This window comes from Solanum tuberosum, unplaced genomic scaffold (assembly GCF_000226075.1).
Source record: "Solanum tuberosum cultivar DM 1-3 516 R44 unplaced genomic scaffold, SolTub_3.0 scf00795, whole genome shotgun sequence".
Classification (NCBI taxonomy): domain Eukaryota; kingdom Viridiplantae; phylum Streptophyta; class Magnoliopsida; order Solanales; family Solanaceae; genus Solanum; species Solanum tuberosum.
The window spans coordinates 33,258-45,321 of NW_006239706.1; the positions used below are offsets into that span (position 1 = coordinate 33,258).

The 12,064-nt window shown below is 35.2% G+C and overlaps 2 protein-coding genes and 1 pseudogene across 2 annotated transcripts in view; all 3 read left to right on the plus strand.

Annotated features, from left to right (window-relative positions):
* The first annotated feature begins 938 nt into the window (after window positions 1-938).
* Window positions 939-1,340, plus strand: LOC107059055 (receptor-like protein 12). Its single transcript, XM_015305453.1, has one exon. The coding sequence runs from the start codon at window positions 939-941 to the stop codon at window positions 1,338-1,340; it is 402 nt and encodes a 133-aa protein (XP_015160939.1).
* A 2,742-nt stretch (window positions 1,341-4,082) lies between these two features.
* Window positions 4,083-7,329, plus strand: LOC107059056 (receptor-like protein 12; annotated as a pseudogene).
* Window positions 7,330-8,835: 1,506 nt separating this feature from the next.
* LOC107059063 (probably inactive leucine-rich repeat receptor-like protein kinase At2g25790) overlaps window positions 8,836-12,064 on the plus strand; it is a 15,401-nt gene continuing 12,172 nt past the window's right edge. Inside the window, exon 1 of the mRNA XM_015305462.1 lies at window positions 8,836-10,125. Within this exon, the coding sequence (XP_015160948.1) occupies window positions 8,865-10,125 (1,261 nt within the window). The 5' untranslated portion in view covers window positions 8,836-8,864. The remainder of the gene's footprint in view (window positions 10,126-12,064) is intronic.

Below are 12,064 nucleotides of genomic sequence, written 5' to 3' on the forward strand. Positions count from 1 at the left end.
ATCATCTGGAAGTCTAAGAAACATACTACTGTGTCTAAGAGTTCAGCAGAAGCTGAATATAGAAGCTTGGCTTCAACAGTGGCAGAATTGGTGTGGATAATTGGATTGATGAAGGAACTTGGTGTAGATGTTACTCTTCCAGTTAAAGTGTATAGTGACAGTAAGGCTGCTATGCAAATAGCTGCAAACCCAGTCTATCATGAAAGGACTAAACACATTGAGATAGATTGTCATTTTCATTAGAGAAAAGATTATGCAAGGAGTGATTTCTACTAATTATATTCCAACAAATGAACAGCCTGCAGATTTATTAACCAAGAGTTTATTCAGAATGCAGCATGAAGTTTTGAGTTCCAAGTTAGGTATTAAAAACATTTTTAGAGTACCTAACTTGAGGGGGAGTATTGAAGGAATAACTTAAAAGTCTCAAGGATAGTGTGAAAAGTTCAAAGTTAGTTACAAGGTTAGTTAGGTAATGGTATAGTTAGTTAGAATCAAGTGTAGTTAGTAGGTCTATATAACTAGACTCATAATCTTCTTGTATGTATTGAAAAAAGAATGAAAGTAACCAGAGTCTAAATCTGTTTCTTCTTTACTCTCCTCTCCTCTCTTATCTTCTCTTCTCTTCTCTTCGTAGTAGTTGAATTCATTCTGTTGAGTTTCTTCATACAATTTCAATAAGACACAAAATTGTTATGTCGGAAGAATGTGTCTATTAGTTCAAATTTATACAAATGTAGTGTCTACTTGTGCACACTCAAAATTGAAGAGCATAGATACACTACTAGAAAACTGCAAATTAATCAGGAGATTTTACTTGGGGATTATTTTCGCAGAAATTTCCTACGAATTTTCATGGAAAATTAAGAAATTCCTAAATTCTGGACTTTTTTACTTGCGAAAAATGTAGTATATGTAATTTTTGTGTGCTTGAAGCAATGGATCTCTCCTGGAATTGGCTCACTGGAAATATTCCAACTGAATTGACAAGACTAAAATTTCTAGCAGTCTTAAACCTCTCTCAGAATGTTCTTGTCGGTCCAATTCCTCAAGGTCTACAATTCAACACATTTGGAAATGACTCGTATGGTGGCAACCTTGATTTATGTGGTCTTTCTTTATCAAAGCAATGTGGAACGAGTGGTTCATCACATGTTCCTCAACCATTGGAGTCGTATTTCTTTAGTGGGTTTACGTGGGAATCAGTAGTCATAGGCTACAGTTGTGGACTAGTTGTTGGAACTGTTGTGTGGAGCCTCATGTTTAAATATCTTAAGCCAAAATGGTTTGTGGAATTTTTTGATGGACTCATGCCTCACAAAAGAAGGAGGCCAAATTAAGAAGAGAGCTCAGAGACGACGGACTTAATGGAAGATTGAGAGGGCCAACTTGTCTTTGTTTGATTTTATGGACTAATTAGTGAACTTTTCTGGTTCTGTTTTTGTCTTTCTGTTTGTTGTTTGTATATGTTTGAAAGAAACATAATTATATGTATGTTATTTTAATATCAATGGTTATGTTAGTCTGTTTCTGTTTCAAGTTGACAAAAGTGATCTACACAGCCACTCATTAGCTCAGATTTTTCAAAAAGTTATGTATTTCTTAAAGAACCAACACCATCATATTTTAGGAACGCGGGGTTCCTCATATATTAGCTTAGGTACAAATAACGTGAAAGTCAAATATATTCTCAAAAACAAGCTAAAAGAAAGACATATCTGCATTTGAAGTTCGATTTTTGCCTTTTTTATATTCCGACATATTCATTCACTTTGACTTAAAGGGCGTGTTCATCCTTGTAATGAGAATTGAGCATGAATGCTCAAGTGCCTGGACCTCGAGGAGGTGAAAACTTTATAATATGTATTTAACTTGTTTCTTCCATGATTTTAAACATCAAAGAATGAGTTGATTACATCTATAAAAGCAAAAGACAGAAAACAGTGATCCTTCTATACAATTAGTCTCTCAGTTTTCTTTGCCTGTGCATCACTACACCTTTATCTTGAGTCGAGAGTCTATGGAAACAACACAAGAGACAACTAATCGTCTAGAGAAAATGAGTACATAGGGGGTATTATTTTGTTAAGTCTTCTCCGTCCTCTAAAAAGTAATTTGTGGGAAACACTACCAAAAATATGAAGTAACAAGTTGTTAGAAGTGAGTAGTACTCATCCATGGACCACAAGTTGCGTAGTTAGTGATGTCAAGGTTGTATTATTTTCTCTCCATTTATGCCAAATTTGGACAAAATAAATATTGTATAATAGTTACTATCAAACAAGATTTGAAGACTTGAGTCTTTCTGGAAAATGACTCAAAACACTTTGGACAACTTTTTTGCAATCACAAATTAGTTAGTGGTAGATGTGGGGCAAATACCCCATTTTATTTGTCTGGATATGTTTCTTCTCTTTTTCCATTCACACCTTTTATTCATAAAATTATTCAAAACATACTAATTATGCAGGAAATTAAGACACATATCAAACAAAAAATTGAATAAAAAGCAAATAAAAGAATAAAAATAAAATTCCACACGGTATTATTGTTAATTGTTTCCTCACTTGACTTAGTCAAGAAATAGTTTCTCTCATTGGCAATTTCTTAGAAGTTCTGCAGAAATTTTTTCCACATAATGGGACCAATTTCACATCATCTTACCTAACACACAATACGGCGATACTTACTAACCTCGAAATGAACACAACATCTAGAGAAAATGAGGACATAAAGAGTATTATTTTGTTAGGTCTTCTCCGTCCTCCTCTAACAAGTCTTGTGGACACTACAAAATATGAGTAACAAGTTGTTAGAAGTGACTAGTAATCATTCATGGACCACATGTTCTGTAGTTAGTGATGCCAACGTTGTACTATTTTCTCACCATTTATCCCGAAGTTGAAAAAAAACAAATATTGTATAATTGGTACTATCAAACAAGACTTGACTTAAAGACTAGAGTCTTCCTGGAAATTGAGTTGACAACACTTGGGACAACTTCTTTTGCAACCACAAATTAATTAGTACCCCATTTTATACCTCATAGTCCCATGCATAGACAAGTCAACAACGTTACTTTATGAAATAGTGTTTAGTTAACTGTTTACTTTATTTAATGTGGAGGTCGTTGTAATAATTAAGAAATCGAATAGTACTTAATTAATTATAGCATCCTTTCTTAAATATATATGTGGATAATGCTAGTTGATTTGTAAGAAGAGAACAAACATCCTGTTATTTGCTGAAAACAAAAAATGGTCATGAGTCTGTTTGATATTCCACACGACCTAGATTGTTTTACGTTTACCAGACTTTACTTAGGTGAACCAAGTTGCCTAACATGTTTCAAAGACAATGTAAAGACAGGAAAGTAAGAACACAATATTTTACGTGGAAACACCCGGCTCAAAAGGTGTAAAAACCACGACTTGTTCCTCAACAGGATTTACCCCAACTTCACTAAATAACTACAAGTCTCAACCAACAAACAAGATTACAATAGTTTATCTAACCTAAAGATCAACTACTTAATCTCAATTCTACCACACACCTCCAAGGTATGCGTTCTCAGTGTCTTCGAGTTGCCCTCAACTTGAAGACTAAAATCCTAATATCAGTTATAAATTACTGATCTAGAAAATATAAAAATCACAAATACTAAGAAAACTTCCTAGATCTGTTCTTCTATATTCTTTGATCAGCAGCACTTCAGAAATCAATCTCTCAATTTTTTTGCTCTGTGGGTGCGTAATTATTTTGAACGCCTCTTCTCCTATTTATGCTTTTGTTTCCTGAAGTCTTCTACTCCTTCAGTGACTCCTCATTCGTTCAACCACTTTATTTCATTTAGAGTTCTTCTTATACCTTTATTAATTAGAAGTCCTTCTTGAAACAGTTTCTCATCAACTCACTTTGCCAACGTGTTCCTTGCATTTTGTCATGTATCAAAATAATACTTATCCCAACATTTTCTTTTATTCCTTTCTCTGTTTTGTGTTGCTAATAAGTCTATGATTTTCTTCTTCCTTTGATCATCATCTTTGCTCTCCCACTGAAGCTTCCGCTTTGCTTCAGTTTAAGCAACCTTTCAAGTTAAATCCGACTACTCCCAGTGTGATACTTCTTTCCCAAAAACAAAGTCTTTGAATGAGAGTGGAGATTGTTGTACTTGGGACGGAGTTACATGTCACATGTTAACCGGTCCTTAGTTGTAGTCAGATTGTTGGCAATTTTCATCCCAATAGCAGTCTCTTCGAACTTCATCATCTCCAGACACTAAATCTTGCTTACAATGACTTTTATCCTTCTTCGATCCCACATAACATTGGCCGATTGACGAATTTGAGGCATCTTAACCTTTCTCGTTCTTTCTTTGATGCAAAAAATCCCAACAGAAATCTCATATCTTTCCAATTTGGTTTCACTTGATCTTTCTATGAATTGATTACAACAAATTGATGAGAGAACATTTGAAGCAATGCTTCACAACTTGACAAATATGGAGGTACTATCTCTCCTTCTTGTCAACATCTCATATCCCATACTTGTGAATATTTCTTCCTCCTTAAGGTACCTGGATGTTGAAGCTACTAATCTGCGAGGTGTTCTCACAGAGAGCCTTTTCCTTCTGCCAAACTTGGAAACACTCAAATTGAGTGGTAATCATCTTCTCAAAGGAGTTTTTCCAAAGATCCACCCGAGAAACACTCTGTTAATGGAATTGGATATTTCATACACAGGAATCTCCGGTGAGCCGCCTGATTCAATTGGCACCTTGAATTCATTGAATATCTTGAATCTCCAAGGACGTCAATTCTCTGGCCATATTCCTGATTCCATAGGCAACCTAACACAAATTACAGAGTTGATTTTAATCTTATAATCATTTCACTGGCCATATTCCTTCCACAATCTCTAAATTGAAGCACCTCACAAGTTTACTTCTTCGGTCCAACTCCTTTTCAGGTGAAATTCCTGATGTTTTCTCTAACATCCAAGAGCTACGCTTTTTAGATCTTTTTGATAACAGCGGTTCGTTTCCCTCTTCAATTTCAAACTTGACACATCTTCAACGGTTAGACTTGTTGAGTAATTCCTTATCTGGCCCACTTCCTAATAATGCGAGCAATCTTCAAAAGCTAACCCAAGTGGATTTGTATGACAACTTACTGAATGGTACCATACCATCTTGGTTGTTTAGCCTCCATCTGCTAACACTTTTTTTGTCGCTCAGTAGAAATCAATTTAGTGGACTACCCGATGAGCTCAAACCAAATCCAGCATTAACAAAAGTGGATTTAAGCAATCACTTGTGAATCTCACACACCTTTATAACCTTGACCTTTCATCAAATAACATCACCGGTCCATTTCCCGCTTCAATTTTAAGTTTGACACATCTTGAATAGTTAAACTTGTCGAGTTATTCCCTATCTGGCCCACTGCCTAGCAATGCAAGCATGCTTCAAAAGCTAACTTTTGTGGATTTGTCTTACAACTTGCTAAATGGTACCATACCATCTTGGAACCTCCCTTTGCTATCTTTGTTGTGGCTCAATCATAATCAATTTAGTGGACTAGCCTATGAGATCAAAATAAACCCAGCATTAGAATTTTTGCATTTAAATAATAATCAACTCAGTGGTTCTTTTCCTCAATCACTTGTGAATCTCACAAACCTTTTTGCCCTTGACCTTTCATCAAATAACATCACCATTGATGAGGGAATGAATATCATCTTTCCTAGCCTATCATCTTTATTCTTATCATCTTGTGGACTGAAGAATTTTCCACACATCTTGAGAAATGTAAAGACACTTCAGGTCTTGGATAATTCTAACAATAATATTTGTGGTCAAATCCCTAACTGGTTTAGCGGCATGAGGTGGGACTTGTTGCAGTTCCTAAACCTTTCTCATAATTCATTGACAGGCCACCTACCACAATTTCATTACTATAACGTACAGTATCTTGATCTGAAATTTAACTCCCTTCAGGGTCCACTACCTTCATCCATTTGTAACATGAGCAAACTTATCTTATTAGATTTATCACATAACTACTTCAGTGACTCAATTCCAAGTTGCTTGGGAAGCATGGCTAATTTAAGGGTGTTGGACTTAAGAAGGAACAATCTCACAGGGAGTATTCCCATTATGTGCACACAACACTTCATTGAGTGCCATTGTTGTAAATGGTAATCAATTTGAAGGACCTGTACCTGTGTCGTTGCTCAAGTGTAATGGTCTAGAAGTCCTTGATGTGGGGAACAATGCTATAAATGACACGTTTCCAGCTTGGCTCGGAACCCTTCAAGAGCTGCAAGTCCTTATATTAAAGTCAAACAAGTTCCATGGACCTATAAGTACTTGTCAGACTAAGTTTTGCTTTCCCAAGTTGCGAATTTTTGATCCTTCATGTAATGATTTCAGTGGCTCACTTCCTGCAAAAGTTTTTGGAAACTTCAAGGCAATGATCAAATTATATGGCGAAGACACAAGAGAGATCAAGTACATGGAACCATCTGAGGAGCCATCGTACGTATCGTATGAGGATTCAGTGTGTTTGGTGGTAATCAAAGGGCAGAATATTGAGCTACAAAGAATCAGCACAATTACGACAACCATAGATCTCTCAAGCAACCATTTTGAAGGTGTGATTCCGAAAACACTAAAGGATCTCAGCTCACTTTGGCTACTCAATTTATCCCGTAACAATCTCAGAGGCGATATTCCAATGAAACTAGGACAATTGAGTATGCTTGAAGCTTTAGATATCTCTTGGAATCGGCTCACTGGAAAGATTCCACAGGAATTGACAAGAATGAACTTTCTGGCCTTCTTAAACCTCTCTCAAAATCATCTCGTCGGACCAATTCCTCAAGGTCCACAATTCAACACATTTGAAAATGACTCATATGGTGGCAACCTTGATTTATGTGGTCTTCCTTTAACAAAGAAATGTGGAATGAGTGATTCATCGCATGTTCCTCAACAGTTGGAGTCCGAAGAAGAAGGCGAGTCATATTTTTTTAGTGGATTTACGTGGGAATCAGTAGTCATAGGCTACAGTTTTGGACTAGTTGTTGGAACTGTCATGTGGAGTCTCATGTTTAAATATCGTAAGCCAAAATGGTTTGTGGAATTTTTCTATGGACTCATGCCTCACAAAAGAAGAAGGCCAAAGAAGAGAGCTCAGAGATGACAGACTTAATGGAAGATTGAGAGGGCCAACTTGTTTTTGATTGATTTTGTGGACTAATTAGTGAACTTTTCTGGTTCTGTTTTTGTCTTTTCAATTTTCTGTTTGTTATTTGTATATGTTTGATAGAAACATAATTATATATGAGCCATTTAATTAGTATCAATGGTTATTCAAGTTATGTTTCTGTTTCAAGTTGACATAAGTGATCCACACAGCCACTTATTAATTAGCTATGTTACTCGGACTTTTCAAAAATGCCAACGGGTACTTGTTGGATTCTTCAAAGTATTGCATTTCTCAAGGAACCAACACAGGTGTGACATCATTATATTTTAGGAGAGTTGGAGCAACATAGCTCATTAGTACAACAAAAAGGAAAAAGCAAAGCAGTAAGCATATAGAGTTTGGTTCATGATTGAAATCACTTGATATTAGAAAGTTCATATATTCAGCATAACTGCATGTCCATTTTACATTACAGTTCTTCTTATACAAACTAGAAAAGAAAATCTTGTGTTTACAGAAACTGAAAATTGATTTTCTATAATGTAATACATTTGCATTGACCACACTACCCTTATGTCACTGTGTTTTACAGGTTACCAAGTCTAAGAAAAAAAGTAAGATTTTTTAAATTTGTGATTTTGAATATGACGTGCGATTTTTGTGGCTAATTAATTACATATATGCATCAAATCATCTTTTATTTGAATAGCTTCGCCTTCTTATATGAACAAATGACGCTTGCTCAAGTGGTTGAGCATCTTCATCATTAGCCGGCATACTAGAGAATAAGTGGAAACACTATGAATCCTCCTAAAGTTGGGTCGGAACTCGAGGCTCAGTTAACCTTTTTTCTTTGTTGCTTAATCTAATACGAGATTTTATTAATAATAGAGTGCAAACTAGCTGTAAAGTATCAACTTTGTCCCCATTACGTTTTTTTCTACTACAAAAAAACTAGAAAAGTGAGAAGTGTTGTGGAAAATTATAGAATGTACCTAACATGTTTGAAAACAACTAATCAGGAATTTCTGATATTATTTCTCTGCAATCTTTAACATTAAATATTGACCAAGTCAAGTATCTCTGGTGGTGGAATTAGAATGTTGAGTTAGCTTTACTTTTATTTCTTTCTTGTTTAAGATCTTATATTTATAAAATAAGGCAACATGTCCTATCATTATTATACTAAATTTATTTTTCTTCTTGTTTAAGAGCTTATATTTCTGTAAAGACTCTGTATGTAATATTTTTCTTCTTTCTTTTGTTTTTCTCTTGATTAGACTTTTTAAATTTGATTTTCTATGAATTTCTTAATGTCGTAAGTTTTTGTTTGTGCTCAAATTAGCCATTTGTGATTTAATTGAAAGTGTTCTAACTACTAATCAAAGTTTAAAATTTATAATTATTAGTGTGAAAGGAATTAATTTTAACATTAAAATATGACCCTCATTTGATCACACTTTTAAGGATTTATTTATAATTATTACATTTTATTACTCAATACATATATATTTTCATATAATTTTTAATTGTTTTGAGATGTATAAAAATTTAGATGAAACACATGTGCAACTCAGAAACTAGTATATATACATGGATTTTGTAAGAAGAGAACATCCATCCTGTTATTTGCTGAAAACAAACAAACAAAAAATGGTCATGAGTCTCTTTTTCTTTTATTCATTTCTCTGTTTTGTGTTGCTAATAAGTGAATGCTTTTCTTTTTCCTTTGAGCATCATCTTTGCTCTCCCACTGAAGCTTATGCTTTGCTTCAGTTTAAGCAATCCTTTAAAATATCTGATTACTCTAGTTTTGAGTGTGATACTTCTTTTCCAAAAACAAATTCTTGGAATGAGAGTAGGGATTGCTGCAGTTGGGATGGAGTCACTTGTAACTTATTAAACGGTCATGTTATTGGGTTAGACCTTAGTTGTAGTCTGCTTGGTGGAAGTATTCATCCCAATAGCAGCCTCTTCCAACTTCATCATCTCCACACACTAAACCTTGCTTACAATGACTTCGATTATCCTTCTTCAATCCCACATAACATTGGTCAATTGACGAATTTGAGGCATCTCAACCTTTCTCATTCTCACTTTGATGGAAAAATCCCAACAGAAATCTCATACCTTTCCAATTTGGTTTCACTTGATCTTTCTTCTTTTTATGGTTATGTTTTACAACTTGATGAGAGAACATTTGAAACAATGCTTCACAACTTCACAAATCTGGAGCTACTTTCTCTCTCTTTTGTCAACATCTCATCTCCGATGCCTGTGAATGTTTCTTCCTCCTTAAGGTACCTCGATCTTGGTTATACTAATATGCGAGGTGTTCTCACAGAGAGCTTTTTCCTTCTGTCAAACAGCTTGGAAACGCTCAAATTAAGTGATAATGATCTTCTCAAAGGAGTTTTTCCAAAGACCCACCCGAGCAACACTCTGTTAATGGAGTTGGATATTTCAGGCACAGGCATCTCCGGTGAGCTGCCTCATTCAATTGGCACCTTCAGTTCCTTGAATATCTTGAACCTCTATGGATGTCAATTCTCTGGTTCCATTCCTGATTCCATAGGAAACCTAACACAAATTACGGAGTTGCTTTTATCTTATAATCATTTCACTGGCCATATTCCTTCCACAATCTCTAAATTGAAGCACCTCAGAATTTTATATCTTTCTGACAATTCCTTCTCAGGTGAAATTCCTGATGTTTTCTCTAACCTCCAAAAGCTATACTATTTAGATCTTTCTGAAAACAGCTTCACTGGTCCATTTCCTGCTTCAATTTTAGGTTTGACACATCTTGAATACTTAGACATGTCGAGTAATTCCCTATCTGGCCCACTACCTAGCAACCAAAGCATGCTTCAAAAGCTAACTTCTGTGGATTTGTCATACAACTCACTGAATGGTACCATACCATCTTGGGTGTTTCGCCTACCTTTGCTATCTTCAGTGTCGCTCCAACATAACCGATTCAGAGGACTAGCCGAGGAAGTGATCAAAACAAACCCAACATTAAAACAACTGCTTTTAAGCAATAATCAACTCAGTGGTTCTTTTCCTCAATCACTTGTGAATCTCACAAACCTTGAAACCCTTGGAATTTCATCAAATAACATCACCATTGATGAGGGAATGAATATCACCTTTCTTAGCCTATCATCTTTATTCTTATCATCTTGTCAACTGAAGTATTTTCCACACTTCTTGAGAAATGTAAACACACTTGAGGGCTTGGATATTTCTAACAATAAGATTTGTGGTCAAATCCCTAACTGGTTTAGCAGCATGAGGTGGGACTCATTGCTGTTCCTAAACCTTTCTCATAATTCATTAACAGGCCACCTACCACAATTTCATTACTATAACCTACCACAATTTCTGTTTCAAGTTGACAGAAGTGATCTACACAGCCGCTCATTAGCTATGTTACTCAAACTCTTCAAAAATGTCAATGGGTACGTGTTGGATTCTTCAAAAGTAATGCAATTTTTAAGGAACCAACACAGGTGTCATTATATTTTAGGAGAGTCGAAACAACATAACTCATATTTCTTAACATTTTCTGCTTCTACATTTATTGCTGTTAAAGATCATTGCTTGAAATGGCTTAACTCATACACACAGAGGATAGCAACTATTGAGCTGTTGACTGAAGTGTTCCATTTATTAATACAACAAAACAGGAAAAGGCTACATCCACCTCTGGGGCTCATGTTGTTCTGTTTCTTCAAATGCAAAACACTCTCTATCATGATATTCTTTATTTTCAAGGTTCGAATCTGAAACCCTTGGTTCAATTTTACCTGGAACCATTCATTTAGCATAACTAGATGTCTTATCGCATTATAGTTATTATACAAAGTGAAAAAATTCAAGGGATAATAAGACCATCTCAAAAATCGGGTGTGTAACTGAAAAATCTGACTCGACTTTAAGGGTATACTTAGGGTGGTTCAAAATCGAACCATAACCGATAGGCCAATCGCAAAATTGGCTTATTTGTATTGGATTATCGGATTAACGGTTGATCAACGATTAAAATTTTATAGTTACGGTGCGGTGGCAGATTACTCAATTTCCTTAGGGAAAATTACGCGGAAAAGCAAACATATACTAGTTAATTAGCTAATATAGATATCACGACCCAAGTCTACACCCTGGATGTGGCCGGCACTCAAGAACCATTGTTGATCCCCAAGCGAACCCTCATCCTGACAGACTAACTTAAGCATGCAAAAGCTTAAAATTGAAATTCAATAAACTCAACTTTGTAAAACATTAACTCAAATGAACAACTTAGAATAAAAATAATATATTCAACTCGCCATAAAATAGGCAACTTAAGTCTTTAAAACATTTAATAAAATAAATAAATAATACAGACTTTTCAACTATACTGACTATCTGTGAAGCCTCTAACTAATAAAGATAGAAGTCGAGACAAGACCCACGACATCATGACTAAACTAAAAAGTAAATGAAATCCTCCGGAAACAAGGAGGCTCACCATAGCTAACTCGAACTCCCGGATGTATCAACGAATCTCCTGTTAATGATCCTGAATACATATGTCTGCATCATGAAAAGATGCAAGCCAAATGGCTCAGTACGTGGAATGTACGAGCATGTAAGGGGAATTCTAAAACATAAACATAAGCTTGAAACTTGATAAAAAGGAGACATACTTTCCTCTTTTCAAACTTACTCAACTAAAGGAATACTCAAGGACACTCAAAACTACTCAAACTTACTCAACTCAGAAGTACTCAAGGATAAGAAACTCAACTAAGTAATAATTTTCTCAACTCAGTGAAACTCAACAATAAGGTACTCGACACAATGAA

Excerpts from the sequence above, each read along its gene's own strand:
- LOC107059055 (XM_015305453.1), top strand. The coding sequence starts at position 939 with ATGGATCTCTCCTGGAATTGGCTCACTGGAAATATTCCAACTGAATTG.